Source organism: Cherax quadricarinatus, chromosome 93 (assembly GCF_038502225.1).
Source record: "Cherax quadricarinatus isolate ZL_2023a chromosome 93, ASM3850222v1, whole genome shotgun sequence".
NCBI lineage: Eukaryota > Metazoa > Arthropoda > Malacostraca > Decapoda > Parastacidae > Cherax > Cherax quadricarinatus.
The window spans coordinates 2,867,042-2,893,004 of NC_091384.1; the positions used below are offsets into that span (position 1 = coordinate 2,867,042).

General features: G+C 39.3%; 1 protein-coding gene across 5 annotated transcripts in view; it reads right to left on the minus strand.

Annotated features, from left to right (window-relative positions):
* Positions 1-25,963, minus strand: part of LOC128703437 (WD repeat-containing protein 44) — a 68,940-nt gene that overhangs the window by 33,077 nt on the left and 9,900 nt on the right. For 3 of the 5 annotated variants that reach the window (XM_070104621.1, XM_070104619.1, XM_070104618.1), the window contains exons 5-12: positions 22,984-23,226; positions 22,380-22,533; positions 17,792-18,258; positions 16,812-16,946; positions 16,100-16,307; positions 13,142-13,242; positions 12,377-12,427; positions 7,858-7,994 (exon numbers count right to left, since the gene is read on the minus strand). In XM_070104621.1, the coding sequence (XP_069960722.1) occupies positions 7,858-7,994; positions 12,377-12,427; positions 13,142-13,242; positions 16,100-16,307; positions 16,812-16,946; positions 17,792-18,258; positions 22,380-22,533; positions 22,984-23,226 (1,496 nt within the window). The remainder of the gene's footprint in view (positions 1-7,857; positions 7,995-12,376; positions 12,428-13,141; positions 13,243-16,099; positions 16,308-16,811; positions 16,947-17,791; positions 18,259-22,379; positions 22,534-22,983; positions 23,227-25,963) is intronic. The other 2 variants (XM_070104622.1, XM_070104620.1) reach the window with 1 other exon arrangement.

Sequence of the window (25,963 nt, forward strand, 5' to 3'; positions counted from 1 at the left end):
TTCCAGCCAGTGCATACTGGCATGGAGTTTTATGACTCACTCACTATGGGTTCAAACCCCATCCGTTCCATGGTTTGTTTGCAAATGTTTTGCAATCGATTTCATGAAGTAAATTTACTAAAAAAATTGCACAATACAGAGAAACTACATAAGAGCTTACTGCATTTAAAACACAAAAGCAACTTCCCTAAGAGTATCACTATTATTATTATTAAAAATTTTCATTTGGGAATGCTACATCTGTAGGGATCATTTGGAATGGGAGGTAAATGAGGTCAGTCTAAGGAATGGGAGTACAACTCCCATTCCTTAGACTGTCTAAGGAATGGGAGTACAACTCCCATTCCTTAGACTGACGGCACCCATCTCTCCCACTGATGGGTTGGTGGTGGAGAAAAATTAAATTCTGGTGCGAAGGTAAAAATCTGGGAGACTAGAGGGTGACTTAATGAAATCAAGACTGGAGGGGTAACCAAGCAAATCTGGGAGACTTTAGGGTGACTTAATGAAATCAAGACTGGAGGGGTAACCAAGCAAATCTGGGAGACTTTAGGGTGACTTAATGAAATCAAGACTGGAGGGGTAACCAAGCAAATCTGGGAGACTTGAGGGTGACTTAATGAAATCAAGACTGGAGGGGTAACCAAGCAAATCTGGGAGACTTGAGGGTGACTTAATGAAATCAAGACTAGAAGGGTAGCCAAGCAAATCTGGGAGATCAGAGGGTGACTTAGCAAAATCAACAATAAAGGAGGAGACCAAATCTGGGAGATTAGAGGGTGACTTAACAAAATCAAGAACAGAGGGGTGACCAAGCAAATCTGGGGTGACTTAATAAGCATCCTAGTGAATTCTTCATTCATTACCACACGGGTCCTCGCTTATCAATGAAGGAAAACTAGCGTTCATGTATAATGAAGAAAAACTAGCATTCACATATAATTAAGGGTGACATGACGAATGTGAATGAGGAACTGGCTGATGCAATGAATGCCTTCGTGTAGTAAGACGGTAAATGACTGACAAAAACAACTTGAGGGAAGTGGACACGAATGTAGTTATGAAGGAGGAGGAAAAGCAAGAACAGTAGTAGTAGTAGTAGTAGTAGTAGTAGTGGTTAGTAGTAGTAGTAGTTAGGAGTAGTAGTAGTAGTGGTTAGTAGTAGTAGTAGTGGTGAGTAATAGTAATGCTTAGCAGTAGTAGTGGTTAGGAGTAGTGGTTAGTAATAGTAGTGCTTAGCAGTAGTAGTGGTTAGTAGTAGTAGTAGTGGTTAGTAGTAGTAGTAGTAGTGGTTAGTAGCAGTAGTATTGGTTAGTAGTAGTAGTGCTTAGTAGTAGTAGTAGTGGTTAGTAGTAGTGGTTAGTAACAGTAGTGCTCAGCAGTAGTAGTGGTTAGTAGCAGTAGTGGTTAGTAGTAGTAGTGGTTAGTAGCAGTAGTGCTTAGCAGTAGTAGTGGTTAGTAGCAGTAGTGGTTAGCAGTAGTGGTTAGTAACAGTAGTGCTTAGCAGTAGTAGTAGTTAGTAGCAGTAGTGGTTAGTAGTAGTGGTGGTTAGTAGCAGTAGTGGTTAGTAGTAGTGGTTAGTAGTAGTGGTTAGTAGTAGTAGTAGTGGTTAGTAGCAGTAGTGCTTAGCAGTAGTAGTGGTTAGTAGTAGTAGTGGTTAGTAGCAGTAGTATTGGTTAGTAGTAGTAGTAGTGGTTAGTAGCAGTAGTGCTTAGCAGTAGTAGTGGTTAGTAGCAGTAGTGGTTAGTAGTAGTAGTGGTTAGTAGTAGTGGTGGTTAGTAGCAGTAGTGGTTAGTAGTAGTAGTAGTGGTTAGTAGCAGTAGTGCTTAGCAGTAGTAGTGGTTAGTAGTAGTAGTGGTTAGTAGCAGTAGTATTGGTTAGTAGTAGTAGTAGTGGTTAGTAGCAGTAGTGCTTAGCAGTAGTAGTGGTTAGTAGTAGTAGTGCTTAGTAGTAGTAGTAGTAGTGGTTAGTAGCAGTAGTGGTTAGTAGCAGTAGTGGTTAGTAGCAGTTAGTAGTAGTGGTTAGTAGTAGTAATGGTTAGTAGTAGTGGTTAGAAGTATTTTTTATCAGTTAGTAGTAGTTAGGGTAAGATAGGATAGGTTAGGATGAATGGTCTACCTAAATTAACCTAACAAGCCAAACCAAAATTTGATACACAAAATATTACCTATACAAATTTGTACTGGCTAATACATATCTCTCTTGCTTCATGTGGATTTGTTGTATGCAAATATGCTATTATTCTACGTTCCATTTCTAAAGTAACTTTGTGTGTGTGATATATACACTTGCAGTATGCAATCAGTGCAGCTTGCAAAAAAAAAAAAAAATCTTACAATGCAGAATTAAGTGTCAATGACCTGAATAAGCTTATAAAGCTCCTCTGTATATATATATAGTATATATCTATAAACTCTGATTTTTTAAAAATGCAACTGAAAAAGTAATCCAAAATCGAATAGTGCATTGAAAGGCCTACTAAGTAAGTGCTTCCAAAAAGTAGCATTTTTTCAATGGCTTAACATAAAAAAAATTCACACTATATAGAGGACCTTAGTAAGTGAGGATGAAAGTGCTGCTTCTTTTTCAGGTCACCTTACCGAGGTGGGAGACGGCCGGTGTGTTTAAAAATAACATTTAAATCAAAGAAAAACAAATCAAGTCTGTTTTAAAAACATTTTTTGCTCCTTGGCAGTTTGATCAGTAACTTCATAAAGCTCTCGAGTGAAAAATAGCTTTTAGTAATGATTTTGCCTACGACAAAACCACTCAAGACAATATACATTTGAATCAAATAACTACCGCCTTTTTAGTCTTAAGACAGGCTCAAGTCTGTCTGTAATGCTCTGCATACTATGGGTTTTCTGCATGTATACCCAAATATCACCCATCTCGGTACAAACGTTGCATACGGCTGCAATAAAGAATTCGAATTTGAACGTGTTGAAAATTTACTGTGTCAGCTTATTGCATGTTTTTTTTATAAACACACTAGGTGTATCCCACTGAGTTAAGGTGACCTAAAATGAAAATTAAATTTATTACAGTGGACCCCCCGCTTTACGATCAGCTCCCAATGCGACCAATTATGTAAGTGTATTTATGTAAGTGCGTTTGTACATGTATGTTTGGGGGTCTGAAATGGACTAATCTAATTCACAATATTCCTTATGGGAACAAATTCGTTCAGTAATGGCACCTGCAGGAGGAGGCGTTACTAGTCCATTGTTCCCAGCACTTTAGTTGCCTCTTATGACACTCATGACTTAGTTCATGTACTGTAAATATTTTCATTTAAAAATTATGAGAAAACTCTCTTTTCTTAATCAAGAGAGCACTTTCTGAGAGCTTCGATGCAGTCCCAATAGTTAAAATGTTTATTTGAGTTTTTGCGAGCAGTGGCAGCAGTAGTGGCATGTAGCAGTGATTGGCAGTGGGCTGCAGTGGTGGTGGCAGTGGTAGTTACAGGGAAGTTGGTGCATGGTAGTGGGTTGTATTCATCCTTAGTTACCATTAAAGGACTGTTATCAGGTTTACATCGAAGGTTGTTTGGGTTCCTACTGCAGTCCTTATGGGAAACTGTAACCCTAACTTCTTTACAGTTAATACACTTAAATTTTTGGAGTCTTCAAAGAATGTGTTGGGTAAAAGAACACAAGTGCAACTAATGTGACACTTCTTTGTGACAACGTTCCGCTCTCCAGGAGCTTTGTCAAGCAGGTAACGGCTTGACAAACCTCCTGGAGAGCGAAACGTTGCCACAATAAAATATCTCATTAGCTGCACATGCCTTTTACTTATCATTTCTTTCTTTCTTTCAACACACCGGCCGTATCCCACCAAGGCAGGGTGGCCCAAAAAGAAAAACGAAAGTTTCTCTTCTAAATTTAGTAATTTATACGGGAGAAGGGGTTACTAGCCCCTTGCTCCCGGCATTTTAGTCGCCTCTTACAACACGCATGGCTTATGGAGGAAGAATTCTGTTCCACTTCCCCATGGAGATAAGAGGAAATAAACAAGAACAAGAGCTAGAAAGAAAATAGAAGAATACCTAGAGGGGTGTGTATATATATGTTTGTACATGTATGCGTAGTGTGACCTAAGTGCAAGTAGAAGTAGCAAGACGTACCTGTAATCTTGCATGTTTATGAGACACACAAAAGACACCAGCAATCCTACCATCATGTAAAACAATCACAGGTTTTCGTTGTACACTCACTTGGCAGGACGGTAGTACCTCCCTGGGCGATTGCTGTTTACCAACCTACTACCTAGGTTTTACTTATCATATTGTCAGTAATTCTACCAATGTTATTTTAATAATGAGGCTGGGAAGAAGTGCAGGTGCTCCTTGACTACAATGGGGTAATGTTCCAATGTACCATCATAAGTAGAAAATATCATAAGTCGAATATGAATATAGTATGCTAAATAAATAACTATCACTGAATAAATAAATAATTACCATAACTAACTAAATACCAATATTGAAAGGTAAACAAATGTATACAAATTACAACAGATTTCCTGCTGGGTAATTATCTCAAGTTTCACCTCCAGAGTAATTGCTTCTGCACCATCGTAAGTCAAGGAGCACCTGCACAAGATTGTTGGTTTATCTAGACTGCCTAATACCTTTCTACCACCTCCACTTATGGCATAGCAATTTGCAAATACCAAAATAACACTGCCAACAAGCATCCAAGTTACGAACAGTGGTACTCACGAATCTGATTTGTAAGAGCGACTAATTACTATCCATATCTTTATGCTGAATTCAAGAAATTAATTTTCCTTATACTTTCTTTTTTTTTTTTTTTTTTGCATACCAATACCATCATCCTAGAATAAAATTTTGCAAAATGCAATTTTGAAGAATATTTAGGAACACAGGAGCAGTGCTCTCAGAATGACTGCCTCATACAACAACCTCACTCATCACGAGAGATGGGGGGATGTGCCCATCCTGGGATGAGCAAATGAACTCACTCTGCATAGAGCTTACTCACCAGGGTGGTGGAGATGCCCAATAAGATACATAGATTCATTTGACACGATACCAAGACTCTCTTAGCAAGACTGAGAGACTCACTTAGCAAGATAGACACTATGCAAGATAGCAAGACTATCTTGACAAGATAGTAAGATTCACTTAGCAAGACAGACTCACTCTGCAAGATAGCAAGACTTATCTTGGCAAGACAGACTTACTTAGCAAGACAGACTCACTCTGCAAAATAGCAAGATTTACTCCACAATTTTTGCTGTTGTTCTGACTCATAAGAATTCATGAGAAACTGCATGAAGGAAGCAAGGCCAAACAGTGTGCTGTGGGTTCCAGCTTCACAGCACAAACTCAAAATTTCCCCTTATCCAAAATGAGCCACAAAGCACTATCAAGTGGCAAAAAGGCATGACTTAAAGCCACGGAAAAAGAATATTACTTTAGATGCCAACGTAGATGTTTTATCCCATGCTTAATAATAATTCACATGAAGAAAGAAACTCAGGAGTTTGATTGGTCTGTATATTTTGATCCCCTTCTGGGATCCTCTTCAGCAGATGAAGAGGATCCCAGAAGGGGGCCAGAATACACAGATCAAACAATCTCTTGAGTTTTTCTCCATGTGGATTATTACTGAGCACTGACAAGTTTTCATAACACTTTAATTATTTATTTTACACCATGCTGATGCTAAGAATAAAATATATCGCAAACCTTCATGTTCTGGACAAACCCACGGTACTGTATACATAACTGTGTCGCATAACAAGGCTACAAAATATCCTGATGGTTCAGATCTTGATGCTGCTGTTGCTAGAGTTACATTTGGAAAAAACACTTGGAGAAATGGAAAGGTACCTTAGTACTGGACTTGAATGTCAAGGAATCAGAGTTACCCCTCACATTCCTCAGATCAAACATGATTACTCTCCCATACCCAAGGCGCTGTAGGAACCTAGCAGATACAGTACAGATGCTGCTCGCTTTACAATGGTTTGACTTATGAAATTTCAACTTTACGATGGAATTTCAACTTTACGATGGAATTTCAACTTTACGATCGAATTTCAACTTTACGATGGAATTTCAACTTTACGATGGAATTTCAACTTTACGATCGAATTTCAACTTTACGATGGTGCGATAAAACTGGAAAATATTTTTTTTTTTTTTGGTTCTGAACAGTACTGTATATTTACTGATAGGATAACTTGTATTCATATATTTTCCGTCAGTTACAGTAATTATTTATTTACTTATTCAGTGACAGAAGTTGTTTATTTACTTATTTATCATAAAAAAAATTCATATTCGACTTACTATATTTTTGAATTACGATGGGTTCGTCGGAACGTGACCCCATCGTAAGTTGAGAAGCACCCGTACTTCAACATCAGTAAGAGAACAGTAATCCAGGAGATGCCTCTAGTTATACACAGGAAGACCTTGCTTCCTGACAGATGTGCTGGATCTCATGAGATCAACTTTGAGAAGAATAATTCTCAGAAAGTAGTTATAATGTTAAGGTATAACTCCCAAAGCATTGCAAGGGAGGAGTTTTGACTCGTACTACTTCTGGTGAAATGGAGCATTTAATTTCAACTTAGCCAAGATTTAGTGGAATTACTTGAGTCCTGTGATGAGAATTTCACCAGAGTTGAAGCAGCTTGAAGAACAAGCAAAGATAGAGAAGGATGGAGAGAGTAGCAAGCCACAAAGTGCTACAGTGATTCAACCTTGTGACAAACATACAGGCCAGTCATATGTACTACTATGCACTCTAACATCTACACAACCTCCTATATGTAGAACAAGACATATGAGGATGGAAATCTTTAGCTCACGATCTTTCGCATTCTTTGCGTCATCAGGAGCTATGCCATGTTGCCTGGCTAGCAACAGACAATAAGGGAAAAAATTCTCTCTGAAGAAAGGCAGAAGCATAAAGTATTGGGCCATGTTACAATCCCTATTATCTGTTGCTAGCCTTGTAATGCTGCACAGCTCCTTTAGATGTAGAGTGCAAAAGATCTTGAGCTAAAAAATTCCATCCCCATGTGGCTTGTTCTGCATTGTTAAGATCGCCTGTCTGCGATTATTGTGCAACCTCCTACGTTTACAAACCAGTAAACTTATTAAATATACAGACCAATCATATACATTACTGTGCATTCTATATCTACACTATACACATACCAATAAACCTGAGCACAGACCAGTGATATACACTACTGTGCACTTACATAAGCCCATATACAAATAGGCATAAATAAAATTAAATTGTTATGAGTCACTGGAAATTTGACTCCTACTTGTCCCATCAGAACAAGATGACAGGACAGAAGATTGTAGTTGAATGGTTCAAAGAATCGACATGTTGTTAAATTAGACACATGTGCAACTCTTGGGTATCTTTATTGAGGAAACGTTTTGCCACATAGTGGCTTCATCAGTCCATACAAAGGATAAACTTGAAGAACAGGAGGAGAATGAGATAATCAGTCCCTCAGCCTTGAGTCAATGTGGTCAGTCCATCAATCTTGAATAGAATACCAAGATTGATGGACTGACCACATCGACTCAAGGCTGAGGGACTGATTACCTCATTCTCCTCCTGTTCTTCAAGTTTATCCTTTGTATGGACTGATGAAGCCACTATGTGGCGAAACATTTCCTCAATAAAGATACCCAAGAGTTGCACATGTGTCTAATTTAACAGGACAGAAGATGCAATTTTAATTTTTTTTCCCCTTTCCCCCAGAAAAAAATTTATGCAAGAAATAACTTAAGTTTATAACGTTAATACTAATGACTGGAGATGCTCCTAACAAATAAAATGCAATTCCACACACCTGACGTATTCGCTGGTAAGTCTCATAATGTGGAGAGAGAGAGGATTGAGAGCCTGTGGTAAACAGTTTTCTGCATCACTAAGAGGAATCCTCTCCCCTGTGTCAAGGTTCAGCACAGTCACTTGTTTCAAAATTTCCTGCAAAAAACGATCGCTGTGTTATACGAAATTGCATGTTTTGACATTTCAGAGGGATGAGGGGATTCTGAGGTGGGTTTTTTTTTCCTTACCTCAATGGCTGTCTCCCGATGAAGCAAGGTGACCCCAAGGAAGAAAACTATTTCACCATCATTCATTTAATAGCTGCTTTTCCAAAAATGTGCTGACATCACAATTTTTTTTGACATACAATTTATTAATTCCTGGTGGTATAAAGTACAGTGCCTGGACTCTAAAGAAGGGGGAAGAGTCTTGCAATTCAGAGAGTCATCTGAGCTGTGATGTAAGCACACTTCAGGCAAGACAGTGATTGAATGACAGTGAACGTGTTTCCTTTTTCGAAGGGTTACCCTTCCTTGATGAGAGATAGCCACTGTGTTTAAAAAAATTATTTTAGTTATGATTTGCAGTGTCTCTTTCAGTTGTGACTTGACAATGATTAACAGGGAACAATACACTCATCGACGACCGTGACCGAGGCAACAAGATGTATAATGCAGTGCAAGCCTTCAACAAGGGTGCCTTGATACCATTGAAGGGCCCTTGATGCTGGGAACTTGAGTTATTTTACTCTTCCTCAGAAGAATCCTGATTACCTCCTATTCCCCTGGCCCTATATGACCCTTATGGGTTTAATTCCTCTCGAGAATACAGCCAGATCTCGACTACTGAGAGTTCAAATAGTGTGAATTTAGATTTATTGTGAAATTAATTAATACTTTTCCTCAAAACTCTACAAACTGTGAGCGAAAATTACATAATTCAAACAGCATAAATTTAGACGTAGTGCGAAATTAATTAATGCTAATTTTTTCTCCAAACTCTACAAATCATGTGCAAAAAAAATACACACAATTTGAATAGCACAAATTCAAATAATGCGACCACTCCAAGTCACTCATTATTCACACTAATCGAGCCCTGGCTGTACAATAATACAGTGGACCCCCGGTTAACGATATTTTTTCACTCCAGAAGTATGTTCAGGTGCCAGTACTGACCGAATTTGTTCCCATAAGGAATATTGTGAAGTAGATTAGTCCATTTCAGACCCCCAAACATACACGTACAAACGCACTTACATAAATACACTTACATAATTGGTCGCATTTGGAGGTGATCGTTATGCGGGGGTCCACTGTACAGTAAAAGACTTTGCTTCCGATGTTTGGTTCGACACTACAGACTTACGAAGGCTCAACTGGGTATGAAAATCATCTAAAAGACTTTTTTTTACAGTACTTATTCCAGCTTCACCTTTATTATTATATTCTTAGGGAAGTGCTAAACCCACAGGTGTCATATAGCACCTGGGGGAGGAGGAGGAGGAAACCAGGTCCGACCCAAGAAAGATAGCAGCTCCATTTTTCGGATCAAGAGCCCTTCGCCAGCAACAAGGCACCACCCTGATGAAGCAGATTGTATTGACTCCAAAATTTCAATCACTAAAGAACGTTATTGGAAATTTATTTCAATATGAAAATACGGGAACATCACCATTTGCTCTTGACAATTATTTATTCTTCATTGTGTTATGATAAGCTGAGAAAATATACAAAATTCATTACTTTTTGCGAGTCAAAAAATTCTTAGCCTTTAAAAATTATCAATTCACATTCTTATTTTGCTTAAGAGAAACTCAAATCCAAAGACGTATTGCATTACAGTAGTTTGTGCAGAAAACAGAAGAGCACAGAATAATATTAACCCTCCAGAGTTGTAATTACTGGTGGTAGACTTACACACACACACACACACACACACACACACACACACACACACACACACACACACACACACACACACACACACACACACACACACACACACACACACAACAGCTAGGTGCTAGGTGTTGTTAGGGTACTAAACTGCTATGGCATTGCAACTGTAGTGTGTATCATCTAAAATAAAGGACATAATAACAGAACATCATACAGGAGGTCCACATAAACACCCAAAGTTACACACATCTACACACCTCAAGTTATATCAACACTTACAAACACCTGAAGTTACACACATCCACACACCTCAAGTTATATCCACACTTACAAACACAAGTTACACCCATCCACACTTACAAAGAGGATACTTATGACCTAATTCAAGTTTTGTAACTAATGAGTCAGATTGCAGCAATGGTGAAATCTTCTTTCTTTAACAAATGGACCATTTCCCACCAAGGCAGGGGTTAATAGCCCCTTGCTCCCTGCATTTTAGTCGCCTCTTACGACACGCATGGCTTACGGAGGAAGAATTCTGTTCCACTTCCCAATTGAGATAAGAGGAAATAAACAAGAACAAGAACTAGTAAGAAAAATGTAAGAAAACCCAGAGGGGTGTGTATATATATGCTTGTACATGCATGTGTAGTGTGACCTAAGTAGAAGTAGCAAGACATACATGTTTATGAGACAGAAAAAGACACTAGCAATTGATGGAATATAACTATAATTTGTGCTGTAGTTTTTCTATACAAATTAACTCATTTGTAACTTGAGAAATTAGGAACATAACTGGTTTGTAAGTTGAGAAATTAGGAACATAACTCATTAGTACACTGAGAAATTAGGAACATAACTCATTTGTTTTTTTTATTATCACACCGGCCGATTCCCACCAAGGCAGGGTGGCCCGAAAAAGAAAAACTTTCACCATCATTCACTCCATCACTGTCTTGCCAGAAGGGTGCTTTACACTACAGTTTTTAAAACTGCAACATTAACACCCCTCCTTCAGAGTGCAGGCACTGTACTTCCCATCTCCAGAACTCAAGTCCGGCCTCATTTGTATGTTGAGAAATTAGGAACAATTTTGCTACTTATACTTCCACTTGGGTCACACTACACATGCATGTATATACACTCATATACATTTATGCACCCATCTGGGTTTTCTACTATTTTCTTAATACAGTGGACCCCCGGTTAACGATATTTTTTCACTCCAGAAGTATGTTCAGGTGCCAGTACTGACCGAATTTGTTCCCATAAGAAATACTGTGAAGTAGATTAGTCCATTTCAGACCCCCAAACACACACGTACAAACGCACTTACATAAATACACTTACATAATTGGTCACATTCGGAGGTAATCGTTATGCGGGGGTCCACTGTAGTTCTTGTTCTTCTTTATCTTCTCTTATCTCTATGGGGAAGTAGAAAAGAATTATTCCTCCGTAAGCCATGCGTATCATAAGAGGCAACTAAAATGCCGAGAGCACCTGTTTCTCCTGTATAAATTAGGTCACCCTGCATCGGTGGGATGTGGCCGGTTCATCAAAAACAAAATAACGGTTTGTAAATCAGAGGACCCCCTGTATTAATCCCTCATAAAATAATCAGCATGTTAATAAGATACAGTATGCGGTTTATGGCATTTTATTGAGAACTTGATTAATTCTTGTGGTGAGAATTGATAAAATCCCAGGCGGATGACATGTCTTCTTAATTATGTGTAATAATCAGTGTGGCATGCAAAGAATATGTAACCTTTATTCGGCACATGTACACACCCTCATTGAAAGGCTATCTCCCCCAACCAGCGAACCAGGTGCTAAGGGTTGATGATGGGGCCCCATCGTTCAATCAGTATCCAGGTTCCAGCCAATGAGAAGATGGTTTTGGCAATCACAGAGGTGATGTGGGTGCCACTCACCTGTCTGCCCTTGTCATTCCCATTCTAGTGCTGGTTGAAGCACGGTCTGCTCTCTAGTGGCGTTTATTCTGCCTTGCTTGCCGTGGAGTTCACTAATACCTATTGTTGTTCATAGTGTATATAGTGTACATACTTCTGTTCTAAATTGGTCAATGATAATACAAGTTAAAAGTTTTTCTGCTGTGTTTATTTTGCTCCCTTTACACCCAGGATAACAGGCCTTTGGGACTCCTGGGTTGTAATAATCAGTATAATATATCGTAAAGAAAGTGTCAATAAGCACTTGACAATGTTATGGTACACGACACACACACACAGATAAACATACTCAGAGAGAATGAGAATGTAGGGAATTAGGTGCTAGAAACTGCACACACACGCATACATGCACACACATATGTGCATACATATGCACGCATGCAAACAAACACTTGACGATCCCTGCAACCACACATAGGTGAGTAAGTGAGCACACACTTGCACACACACAGAGGAATGCTACGGAACTTAAAACTGCACAAACACACAAACAACAATAGTATGGGACTAGACATGACACACACACAGACACACAGACACACACACACACACACACACACACACACACACACACACACACACACACACACACACACACACACACAAAACTAATGCTATTATGAGGAAAGCTAAAATGCCTTACATTACCAAACAAACTCACTTTGTCACTCATGAAGGCATCAAAGTCAACGGGAGACTGCAAAAACCATTCCTTCAAAGAGAGGAGATGTAAGTTTTAGCTAATCCTTACAAAACAAAACAAACAAATGCACCACTTAGAGCAGAGGTCGGCAAACATTTTTTGGGGTATTACCCTAAAACAAATTTATGTATAGCAAAATTACCCACTAGACTAAAAATTGTTTGTTTGAAAAATATAACTTTGATAATTTGCCTTGCTTATCAATTGACAAATTTTTGCGCAATTTTATTTATATATTTACTAAACCTACCTCGGTGGGAGACGACCGACTTGTTGAAAAAAAAAAAAAAAAAAAAAAATTTACTAAACCTTCATTACCCCTGAGATTTTCATTTTTACCCCATTTGGGGTAATTTACCCTGGTTCCCCGACCTCTGACTTAGAGTTAAGATATGTAAGCATGAAATGGCCACAGAAGGAGAAACAGAGATCCAATTTGCAGAAAAAGAAATCTAAATGTCATATATGCCAAGAAACATCTTTGTTAGTAAAGAAAAGGGAGAAAAGGATTTAGACACGAGTAATGATTTGTTGTGCAAAAAAGCGACATCAAAACATTACATTTAACACTATGATGACTATTTCAGAATTCTTCAAGAAAGGTAAGCTCAGCCTAACACAATGCTACTTTATCCATTATTAGAATCCCGAGGATAAAGTGTATACCAATAAAGTTAGAATCCGAAGAACGAAGTGTATACCAGCAATGTCAATACAACTTACAGCATCAGACAATTCTTTGCCCGAGTCTGATCGCGTTCGCACCATCAGGTTAAGTTGCTTCATCTGTCCCTCACTACTTGAGGCAGGACTGGCTCCAGCATCTGTAATACCAGTAAACAATAAGTATAAAGTACAGTATACAGCGGTGGCCCAGAACCTAACCTGCCATATAAGCGGGGCCCTCCTATACAGCAGTAGCCCAGAACCTAACCTGCTGTATAAGCGGGGCCCTCCCATACAGCAGTAGCCCAGAACCTAACCTGCCGTATAAGCAGAGCCCTCCTGTACAGTACAGTGGTAAACAAGCAAACAATTTTAATTCTATCTGCAATCAACAAAATGCAGTTTACTTGTAAGCAAAGTAACATTTATGAAGGGGTTCAGGGAAACCGGCAGGCCGGACTTGAGTCCTGGAGATGGGAAGTACAGTGCCTGCACTCTGAAGGAGGGGTGTTAATGTTGCAGTTTAAAAACTGTAGTGTAAAGCACCCTTCTGGCAAGACAGTGATGGAGTGAATGATGGTGAAAGTTTTTCTTTTTCGGGCCACCCTGCCTTGGTGGGAATCGGCCAGTGTGTTAATAAAAAAAAAAAAAAATTGTAATAAAATATTGTTAAGCATGTTGTGGATGAGTGGAACAAACTCCTGAGTAATATCGTTGAAGCTGAAATATTGTGTAGCTTTAAAAATAGGTTAGACAAGTACATAAATGGGTGTGAGTTGGACCTGACCAGTTTGGGCCATTAGGCCTGCTGCAGTGTCCCTTCTTTCTTATGTTCTTACAAAAGAAAGCCACTAGCATGCAATCCATTTCGGGCAGACTAATCCTAATGCTTACACATGCACTACGTGTGACCAGCAGTAACAACCTGGTTGATCAGGCCCTGATCCACCGGGAGGCCTGGTCATGGACCAGGCTGCAGAGACGTTGACCCTCAGAATACCCTCCAGGTAGACTACTTAAGAATTAGACATAGTTTACTGAGTAGGAGGTTTTCTATAATGTTCAAAGGAATGGTTTACAAGAGTTAGGAATGCTACCACAAGAATCTTTAAAAAAACTTTACGACACACTACAAGCTTAACTCTACTCCTGCAGTATAAGATAAGATAAGATTTCATTCAGATTTTTAACCCCAGAGGGTTAGCCACCCAGGATAACCCAAGAAAGTCAGTGCGTCATCGAGGACTGTCTAACTTATTTCCATTGTGGTCCTCAATCTTGTCTCCCAGGATGTGACCCACACCAGTCGACTAACACCCAGGTACCTATTTGCTGCTAGGTGAACAGGACAACAGATGTAAGGAAATGTGTCGAAATGTTTCCACCCGCTGGGAATCAAACCCAGGCCTCCGTGTGTGAAGCGAGAGCTTTAGCTACCAGGCCACCGGTGACTTTGTAAATGGTCCAAGTCGGACCGAAATGTCGTCGTAAGCTTCTCTCTTTCATGTGCGGGTTATTTGTGTATCGTTCCAGTCACGGTATTGTGCCTTTTTTTGTTATTCACCGGGACACCGCAAGCTTAATTCTACTTCTGCAGCTACAAACCAGCACTCACAAAAAGGTACATTAACCACAGTGCCTGCACTCTTGACTGAATAAAATATCCTGAAAGACTCCTCCCAAAACCAGTTTTGGCAGGAACTGTTGGTCAGTTGGTACTATTGTTTTCAGTACAAACAACTGGCATGCAAGTTGGAACAACAGGAGTACAATTAATTTTTAAATTGTGAACCTCCTATACAGAAACACAGTTACTAAGAAATCCTACTAAATAATCTGTCTAGTTCTTAAGTAGTCTTCAATTGGTCTGTCTAGTTCTTAAGTAGTCTTCAATTGGTCTGTCTAGTTCTTAAGTAGTCTTCAATTGGTCTCTCTAGTTCTTAAGTAGTCTTCAATTGGTCTGTCTAGTTCTTAAGTAGTCTTCAATTGGTCTGTCTAGTTCTTAAGTAGTCTTCAATTGGTCTGTCTAGTTCTTAAGTAGTCTTCAATTGGTCTGTCTAGTTCTTAAGTAGTCTTCAATTGGTCTGTCTAGTTCTTAAGTAGTTTTCAATTAGTCTGTCTAGTTCTTAAGTAGTCTTCAATTGGTCTGTCTAGTTCTTAAGTAGTCTTCAATTGATCTGAAACGTATTGCTGTCTAGTTCTTAAGTAGTCTTCAATCATTAGGATTAGTTGGTCTGAAACATATTGCATAATTGCGGCTTTCTTTTGAGCCTAACAATATTTTATTACATTATTTTTTTAACCAGGTGGCCGTCTCCCGAAAAAGAAACACTTTCACCATCATTTACACCATCACTGTCTTGAAAGAGGTACACAGATACAACAGTTCAAATGTCCCTCCAAATAGCAAATATCCCAACCCCGTCCTTTAGAATGCAGACATGATACGTCTCACCTCGACTCAAGTCCAGCTAGCATGTCAACTATATTATGTGTACTGCGTAAAAGAAATAAAAAGCTCAATTTGAAAGATAAAAGTATTATTTTTTTTTTTATTATCACACTGGCCGATTCCCACCAAGGCAGGGTGGCCCGAAAAAGAAAAACTTTCACCATCATTTACTCCATCACTGTCTTGCCGGAAGGGTGCTTTACACTAGTTTTTAAACTGCAACATTAACACCCCTTCTTCAGTATGCTGAATAAACAAGTCAGGCCGGGCTGCCAGGGTTGAAGAACAAACTTCAAAGAAAGTCACAAGGATAATCTTTAGATAGGATGGGTAATGGTAAATGAGCAGGAATACATTCAGGACACAATGAACCTTGAGCGCTTCAAATTCAAAGAATTTGAAGTGATCAAAGTCCGCCTTCAATTTTGAGGTGTCCTATGTGAATGCGTTTGCCAAGTGTCCTCAAGTTGTTGGCAATCATTTGCTACATGGCCAGTGTTTGTACTTTACAACTATTCGCAACGTTTACAAATATTTCAAATTGTTTTATCACTTCTTCTCACCTGATGTCGGAGTATCTGATGGGATAGAGCCAGGCGTGCCTGGAGTACTGGGGGTTCCCCCAGCTGGTGAAGGCTGGTGGCTCGAGTTAGCTAGACGACTTGGGGCACGGGACACCTCTGGTGTGGAGGCCTGGCTGGTGGTGTCCTCGGCTTCTAATCTCGCTATTTCTTCAGCACTTGGACCCACTGCTTTAGCATTTTCTGAATCCTAAATATATAAAGGGCACAGTTATTCAATCAAGTGATGGATAATTTGTTACAAAGTTTACAAGAATTAATATAAATATAATTTATTTGTTACTGTGGTCAGGACTATGCAGCTGTTCCTTGACTTACAATGGGGATATGTTCCAATAAACCCATTGTAAATTTAAAATATTGTAAATTGAATATGAATAAAGTAAACAAATAACTACTGTCACTAAATAAGTAAATAAACAATTAGTCTGCCTGAAGGACCAGGCTGAGGGGGGGCACTGACCCCCAGAACATCCTCCAGATATACCCCAGGTATGGTATTTTTTATAGAAAAACTAACAACAAAAGCAGTTACCCACATAATGAAAAAAACTGTAACAATATGTACAAGAACTACATAATAAAAATGTCAGAAAATACTATAAGTGATAATGTGTCCCCTCCTCCCAACAGTGAAAAACTCTTATAAATCATCACCTAGGCAATGGCAAAAAAACAAATACACAAAACCTACTTGTGGCTTGACAAGATAGTCTCCCCGGACGGCCTGACGTATATCTAGAGACTGACCAATGCTGATAGCATCGACAGATGAGAGAGTAAGGGCGGGAGACGGTAATGAAGACACACTGGCTAGACTTGCAGTGTCCTGAAAGACAATATCTTAGAAAATATATATAGTATCTTAGAAAATATATATCTGAACAGACTCCAAGAAAGCATGATAAGGGCATTATTAACTAATCTTTCTTTCAACACAGCGGCAGTATCCCACCGAGGCGGGGTGGCCCACCGAGGCGGGGTGGCCCAAAAGGAAAAACGAAAGTTTCTCCTTTTACATTTAGTAATATATACAGGAGAAGAGGTTACTAGCCCCTTGCTCCCGGCATTTTAGTCGCCTCTCACAACACGCATGGCTTACGGAGGAAGAATTCTGTTCCACTTCCCCATGGAGATAAGAGGAAATAAACAAGAATAAGAACTAGAAAGAAAATAGAAGAAAACCCAGAGGGGTATGTATATATATGCTTGTACATGTATGTGTAGTGTGACCTAAGTGTAAGTAGAAGTAGCAAGATGTACCTGAAATCTTGCATGTTCATGAGACAGAAAAAAGGACACCAGCAATCCTACCATCATGTAAAACACTTACAGGCTTTCGTTTTACACTCACTTGGCAGGACGGTAGTACCTCCCTGGGCGGTTGCTGTCTACCAACCTACTACATTTGTGCACTAATATAGTGCACAAATGAGGAATTAGTTTTGTGATGCTAACATATTCCAGGGTAATAAGCAGGTACCAGTACCATTTGCTTGGGATGGTAAATAGGTACAGGTACAATTTGCTGGGGTGCTAAGTAGGTAGTGGTAACATTTGCTGGAGTGTTAAGTAGGTATTGGTATGATTTAGGGCACAAGATCAATGTAATTTTAAATTTTGGCCTGAAGGAAAAAAAAAGATAGACATTACATGTTTATACCTTGTACTTACATCATCAGTACTCAGTTTATTTCTTCGTCTTCTTCTAGGAGGAGCTACTGGAACTAAACGCGGTGAACTAGGCGGAGGTGGACCTTGTAGGAGCTGTGCTGGAGGCTGTTCAACAACAGCTGGTGCATGGGCAAAGGGCACAGCTCGAGGCGCTACAGCTGCACCATGACCCACACTTGCTGAGTGAACACCAGCATTAGACTGACAATTTATATCAGTAGAGAGGTTAGTAGAAGTGAGGAATGGAGATGGTGCTGACGTGGGCACCATTGGTGGAGTTCCTGGAAGATGGTCGTCCTGAGCCGCTTCTGACAATTCCGACTGTAACGTGATATCTATTGAGGGCAGGTTTGGAAGAGGTTCTTGTGCCATGCGGGGAAGGCTATTTGACTTGTCGCTGCCTGAGCTGCTTTTTGTGCTGGCCACCAGGTCTGGCTCAGGACACATTGTCATTCCTGCTGTCTCACCTGATGGTAAATTTCAAGTGTAAATATGAGAAAATACTGAAATACTACTACCATTTTCACTTCCTTTGCTATTAGACAAATACTAAAAAGCGTTTTTCATTTTAATTAGGGGAGACGCTAAAAACAGGGATTATATACAGGTGCTCTTCAACTTACAATAAGGTCACATGCCAATGAACCCATCATAAGTCAAATGTGAATATGATATGATAAATAATTTATTTATTATTTTATTATCACACTGGCCGATTCCCACCAAGGCAGGGTGGCCCGAAAAAGAAAAACTTTCACCATCATTCACTCCATCACTGTCTTGCCAGAAGGCTGCTTTACACTACAGTTTTTAAACTGCAACATTAACACACTGGCCGATTCCCACCAAGGCAGGGTGGCCCGAAAAAGAAAAACTTTCACCATCATTCACTCCATCACTGTCTTGCCAGAAGGCTGCTTTACACTACAGTTTTTAAACTGCAACATTAACACAATCAGTAAATAAATAACTACTATCACTGAATAAGTAAATAAACAAAAAATTACTGCAACTAAATATCAGTGTTGAAAAGTAAATAAATACAGTGGACCCCCGGTTAACGATATTTTTTCACTCCATAAGTATGTTCAGGTGCCAGTACTGACCGAATTTATTCCCATAAGGAATATTGTGAAGTAGATTAGTCCATTTCAGACCCCCAAACATACACGTACAAACGCACTTACATAAATACACTTACATAATTGGTCGCATTCGGAGGTAATCGTTATGCGGGGGTCCACTGTACAGCCTCTCCTCACTTAACGACAGAGTTTCGTTCCTGAGACCGCGCCGTTAAACAAATTCGTCACTAAGTGAGGAGCATACTATAATGGTAGTGGGTTTGTGTAAACCATCTTTGATATTGTTTTAATGTCACCATTGCACCATTTATAACATTTCTGGTATATTTTTAAATGTTTATACAGTAGTGTACTGTAGTATATTGAAATAGAATAGAGGAAATCAGCTCTAATATACATTATTTAACTATGATTACTTGTCAGAGAGCCAGTAGTAAGTCTGAGGCATCAGTTAACGAGTACGTCATCAAGTGAGGAGAGGCTGTGCAAGTTTATCCTATCATGTACAGTACTGAATGTGCATTGCTATAGCACTATCGTTAAGTCGAAATACTGAAGTCGAACCATCGTAAACCAAGGAGCATCTGTAATGCCCAAGGAAAGGGAAAAACAAGACCAGTTCCTCAGATCAAGAGCCCTCTCACTGGCATCAATGCAACCCCTTAACCCTTAAATGGTCCAAACGTATATATACGTTCACTCGCGGAGCGCCCCAAATTTTTTGAGGAAAAAAAAACCTTTTCTTTTAAAAGGAAAAAAGAGCATATGATACCCAGGCATCCCCAATTATTTTAATATGGCACACAGTGAGTGCGCACACCCATTCTCTCATGTCTAGGTGACTCAGGCTTATTGTGGCAATGTTGAATGAATGACAAAGAAAACGTATATATACCTTTGGGGCGCTACGCGCGTGAACGTATATATACGTTTGGACCATTTAAGGGTTAAAGGGTCCTAAAGTGCAGAGCAATAGAGATTCTAAAGTAAACATCATACTTTTGATAAGAAAATTATTACAGAACATGCATGGGGAAACCATTCAGCACCTAGGGAATGGGAGGCTATCATGTTTTATCTGAGGATGGGGAAGGGGTAGCTTTATTTCCTTGGAATAAGAGCCCTTCACTAGCATCAAGGTAACCCCTTACTTCTTTCCGTGAGAAAGATATTTTGTAGTACAGTGAACAATATTGTTAAACTAACGTGCACAATTCGGCTGCACCATAAAATGAACCACAGCTGACTAATTAATAAAAATTCCCCACATTGTGTGAAAATTTCCCACATTGTGTGAAAATTCCCCACATTGTGTGAAAATTCCCCACATCATGTGAAAATTCCCCACATCGTGTGAAAATTCACCACATCGTGTGAAAATTCACCACATTGTGTGAAAATTCCCCACATCGTGTGAAAATTCACTACATCGCGTGAAAATTCCCCACATCGCGTGAAAATTCCCCACATCGCGTGAAAATTCCCCACATCGCATGAAAATTCCCCACATCGCGTGAAAATTGGCCACATCGCGTGAAAGTTGCCCACATCATGTAAAAATTTCCCACATTGTGTGAAAATTTCCCACACTGTGTGAAAATTCACCACATCATGTGAAAATTCACTACATCGTGTAAAAATTCACCACATTGTGTGAAAATTCTATTCATAATGAAACTAATGATCCTGTACATCAGATTAAATCAAAATTTAATATTTAAATGCAAAATTTTGTGGAAGGAAGGTGCTAGTAACACTTTCCCCTGCATAAATTACTAAATTTGAAAAGAAAAAATGGTTTGTTTTTCTTTTTAGGTCACCCTGCCTAGGTGGGATACATCTGGTGCATTGAAAAAAAAAATTCATACACAGGTATGGGACAATGTGTATATAATATACATCACAATATTTTTCCACGCATGTCATAAGAGGCAACTAAAATGTATATACAGTGGTACCTCAGGATACGAACTTAAATCGTTCCAGAAGGCTGTTCGAGTGCCGATACCGAACGAAATTATTCCCATAAGGAATAATGTAAATTAGATTAACCCATTTCAGACCCACAAAAATACACTTACAAAAGCACTTATATAAATACACTTACATAACGGTTCAAGTTTTGAGCTGCTTGTATCCTGAGGTACCACTGTGTTACTTAATGCAAAAGGAGAAACTTTTGTTTTCCTTTTTGGGCCGCCCCGCCTCTGTGGGATACGGCCAGTGTGTTGAAAGAAGAAGTAATATTTTTACAAAGCCCTTATTATACCCACTCTTCATAGCAAGACTCAAGATTACAATTAATTTTAACTTTATATATTAATAAACAAGTCAAAATCAACTGCTTTAGTAAATAAACAAAGATAAAAATCATTTTCGGGCCACCCTGCCTTGGTGGGATTCGGCCAGTGTGTTAATATAAAAAAAAAAAAAAATCATTAAATACAAGAATACTAATTTTCTATTAGATAGGTACAACAAATCAGCTTTTCAAATATCTACCATATTTTCCAGCATATAAGGGGCACTTTTTATAAGATTTCGTTCAGGTTTTTAACCCCGGAGGGTTAGCCACCCAGGATAACCCATAAGGCAGTGTGTCTTCAAGGACTGTCTGTCTTATTTCCATTGTGGTCCTCAATCTTGTCCCCCAGGATGCAACCCACACCAGTCAACTAACACCCAGGGACCTATTTGCTGCTAGATGAACAGGAAACAGGTGTAAGGAAATGCATCAAAATGTTTCCATCCTGTTGGGTATCAAACCCGGGTCCTCCATGTGTGAAGCGGGAGCTTTGCCAGACCACGAGGCTCCACAAAGTCTTGGAAAATCAGTCTGCCCTTTACATACTCAAGGTCAGGGTCAAGGGAAGGTTTTGGGTTTCACTTTAGCGTATAGTAAGACAGTAACAAAAAAAGGCACAATACCGTGACTGGAACGATACACAAATAACTCTGTTTCGCTCCAAGAGTGTATCAGTCTGTAGTGGAAGGAAGGCGGGGTAGGGGTCGGCCTAGGAAAGGTTGGAGGGAGGGGGTAAAGGAGGTTTTGTGTGCGAGGGGCTTGGACTTCCAGCAGGCATGCGTGAGCGTGTTTGATAGGAGTGAATGGAGACAAATGGTTTTTTAATACTTGACGTGCTGTTGGAGTGTGAGCAAAGTAACATTTATGAAGGGGTTCAGGGAAACCGGCAGGCCGGACTTGAGTCCTGGAGATGGGAAGTACAGTGCCTGCACTCTGAAGGAGGGGTGTTAATGTTGCAGTTTAAAAACTGTAGTGTAAAGCACCCTTCTGGCAAGACAGTGATGGAGTGAATGATGGTGAAAGTATAGTAAGACAGTAATTAACCCTAAAATATGGTTACTGATTTACCATTACGGTACATCTGTCATGCACCTCATGTACCAGAAAATACTGTAATTGTTAACAGAATATGATTTTCCCCAGTACAATACCATTTTAAATTGAAGAATGACTTTGTAAACCATTTCCAAACATTTACCTGGATGCATTATGTTTCTGGATGACGATATATCTTTTGAAGGATCTGACTGTGACGACTCTATTGATTTATTTTCTGAAGGAGAGCCAGCGTCTTGACTCAGCTGGTTTTCACGTATAGTTTGAGCTTCCATACCGGCTAACATCTTGCCTACCTGAAGAATGCAAATATATATGAAAAATCACCAAAAGATTTGCAGAATCTATTATACAGTTCTTATGGGTGAGAAGGGCTGGATTTCATTTGCCTTGTTTAAGCAATTAGAATTACTGCAGTGTTCCTCTATTCTTCAGTTAGAGTCAATAAAAAATAACATTATACAGTGGACCCTCGACCAACGATGGCATCGACTAACGTTAAATTCGACTAACGATACATGTTAACGCTAACATGTTGCCTCGACTAACGTTAAAAAACTTGACTAACGATAATCGTTCTCGGGTACCAATTAATATCGTTAGTCAAGGGTCCACTGTACTACTTTTTTATGCCTATTTCCTCCGGAGTCAGTATAGAATTACATTACACTGCATTTGTACGTCTGTTTCTTCCATTCTTAAGGTGTTACAATGCAAAGAGAAATATTACTGGACTATGTACTTACCTTCCCTAGCGAGACTGAACTATAAACACTCGCAGCATCGTGTTCAACAACTCTAAAGGGATGAGAGGTTCTTCCTGCAGGGTAAACTGCATCTATTGAGGACGACTGACTTCCAACCGGTGAGGGAGGAAATGGAGGGTCGTCATCCTCCTTTTGTATCTGTCTTCGGACTTCTTGGTGTCTTGTGCGCCGTCTGCCACCTGATCGAACTCTTGGCGCTTCCTCGTCGTCGTCATCATCGCCCTTGATTGCAATAATTCAATTGAATGACTCAAAAAATAATTATATTCAAGAGAGGTGCTAAACTAGTAGGGTCATACAGCACTTAGGAGTAATGGGAGGAAATCAGGTTCAATGCAAGGGAAGGAAAGCTCTAGTTCCTAGGACCAAGAGCCCTTTATCACCATCAAGGAACCCCCTTGATGAACCAGTAAGCCAGCAGAAGGCCTCACACAGATGACCAAAAGCTCCATCAGCAGGTCATCATATGACTAAGATTCAAGTCAGGAAACACCAGATGTGTGTGTGTAAGCATACAAATGTTTTTCCTATTTTCACCATGGTATTTTTATATAATTATCTATCCTGCGTGGTCTTTTATTTGCATGATCTTTCAACTTTTGCAATGCTGAATAAAACCTGAATTATTACACGCTGTTTCTCAAATACAGTGGAACCTTGGTATACGGCCAGCTCCCTACTCGAACGAAGTTCAGCACACGACCAAACAAATACAACCTGCCAGAGCTTCCCTGAAAACTATTTCGTGTTTCTTCGCATTTTTTGGTGTTTTTTTGTATTATTTGTATAAATAAATCACCATGAGGCCTATGATGATTAGTGATAACAGCCAACCGAACAGAAAATTGGTTGGGAAGAACTTGTTCAATATTCAAAGCAGCACTTGAACAGCCTTCTGGAATGAATTAAGGTCACATACCAAGGTTCCACTGTAAAAGGTTAAATTTGCTCTAGTGATAAAAAGTAGTATAGGAAAATGGAGGGTTTAAATATTGAAGATATTCAGTGACACGAGGCCTGGTCACAGACTGGACCGAAGGGGCATTGACCCCTGAAACCCTCTCCAGGTATACTCCAGGTATATGTATGTCCTCTCATAACCTTCCAATGCATGCTGCTATAACCAACAGTCTGCCTGAGCAGGGCATCAACCAGAGACCAATTTCGAGACCAGATCACAGAGGTAAGGGCCACAGGAATCTACAACAGTAATAACTGAGAGAAACCACAGAACAGGTTTGAACCCATGGCAAGTGAATGCTGAAACTCCAGGCCAGTATGTAAGCCACTGGGCCAGCCGGCTACAATAAGATTCATCCAACTTGGTATGTTTTTATACACCATATGGAAGTTAGCATGGGCCCCTCTATGACTACCAATGCAAATTTTTAAAAATGAATTTCCCACCACCATGGTTGTGGTGAACTCTAGCTCTACTCCCCTAAAAGCCGCCATTATGACTCGCAGCTTATCAATGTTAAACGTTGAATCTATTGGTAGTCATCCAGGTTGATATTTTTAAGAAATCCTTGTTAACAATGTTATTGAGGGAATCCAGATTTGGGTTGGGGATCGCAAAAGTTGTGTTGTTGGCAAAGAGAACAGGTCTAAGTTGCTGTGATACATTTGGAAGATCACTGATGTACAAGAGTAAAAGCAAGAGGACCAAGGACACTACCCTGTGGGATGCCTATGTCAGCAGGTTTTGTTGATGAGGTTGTGTCCTTGACAGAGACATACTGGTGTCTGTTGGTAAGGTAAAACTTTATATGTATATGAAATTGTATGGCATATGATACCGTAATGATTTAGTTTGAGATGTAGGGTGCTGTGGTCTACTGTATTGAAAGGTTTCCTAAGGTCAATAAAGAGGCCATGTGGATATTCATTATTTTCAAGAGCTGTATAACCCTTCAACTGTCCAAACATAGATCTATGTTCATGTGTGTAGCGCTCCGAATGTAGATCTACGTTTTTGTTACATGCTTCCAAATTTAAAAAAAAAAGAGATCTATATTCGGAGTGCTACGCACGTGAACGCAGATCTACATTTGGACAGTTTAACCCGTAAATGGTCAAAGCAGATCTACGTTCACATGTGTAGTGCTACAAAAGTAGATCTACGTTTTTTTACACATTTTCAAATATAACAAAAAAAAAGTAGATCAAAATTTTTTTTACACATTTTCAAATGTAAAAAAACAAAAAGAAGATCTAATTTTTTTACATACTTTCAAATGTTGAAAAAACGTATATATACGTTTGGACCGTTTACGGGTTAAGGGATAAAGGAAGTCAAGCATTTTTATCAATGCATTATTTGTACTTTTGTTTTGAAACCAAACTGGCATGGGTTGAGTATACCGAGTGATACTAGAAAAGAATATAATCTCTCGTGTATTGGTTTTCCAAAAATAACAAAAGGTAAATTAGATATTGGCCTATAGTTATTTACATCAGCTTGGTCTCCATCTTTATTTATTGGAGTAACTCTTGCTTATTAGTCTTAAGATAGGTGTAAGTTTGCCTGAATTGCTCTGCATACTAAGTGGCTTTCTGCATGCACATCTAAATGTCACCCATCTCTGTACAAACACTGTATCATGCTGAAATAAAGAATCTTTAATCTTGAATAATGTTGGAAAAGTGGTACGTTATACCTTCATTCCTTCTTTTGATTTTGCACGTCTTCACTCATTTTTCTTGTGATCCTTCCCATATCTCTTTTATATGTTAGTGGTTGCAGAGATCACCACCCCACAGCCCATTCTTACAATTTTTTCTTTGCTGTACAAATATAATGTAGTTTACATGTAATATAACATTGTTAGGTGCAAAACAAAGCCGCTAGAATGCAATGGATTTTGGGCAATTTAATCTTAATGTTAAGGTAAGGTTTGACAAGAAACAAGACAAGTGTTACTTGATGAGGGGTCTTAGTCACATGCTGTCCCGCAGC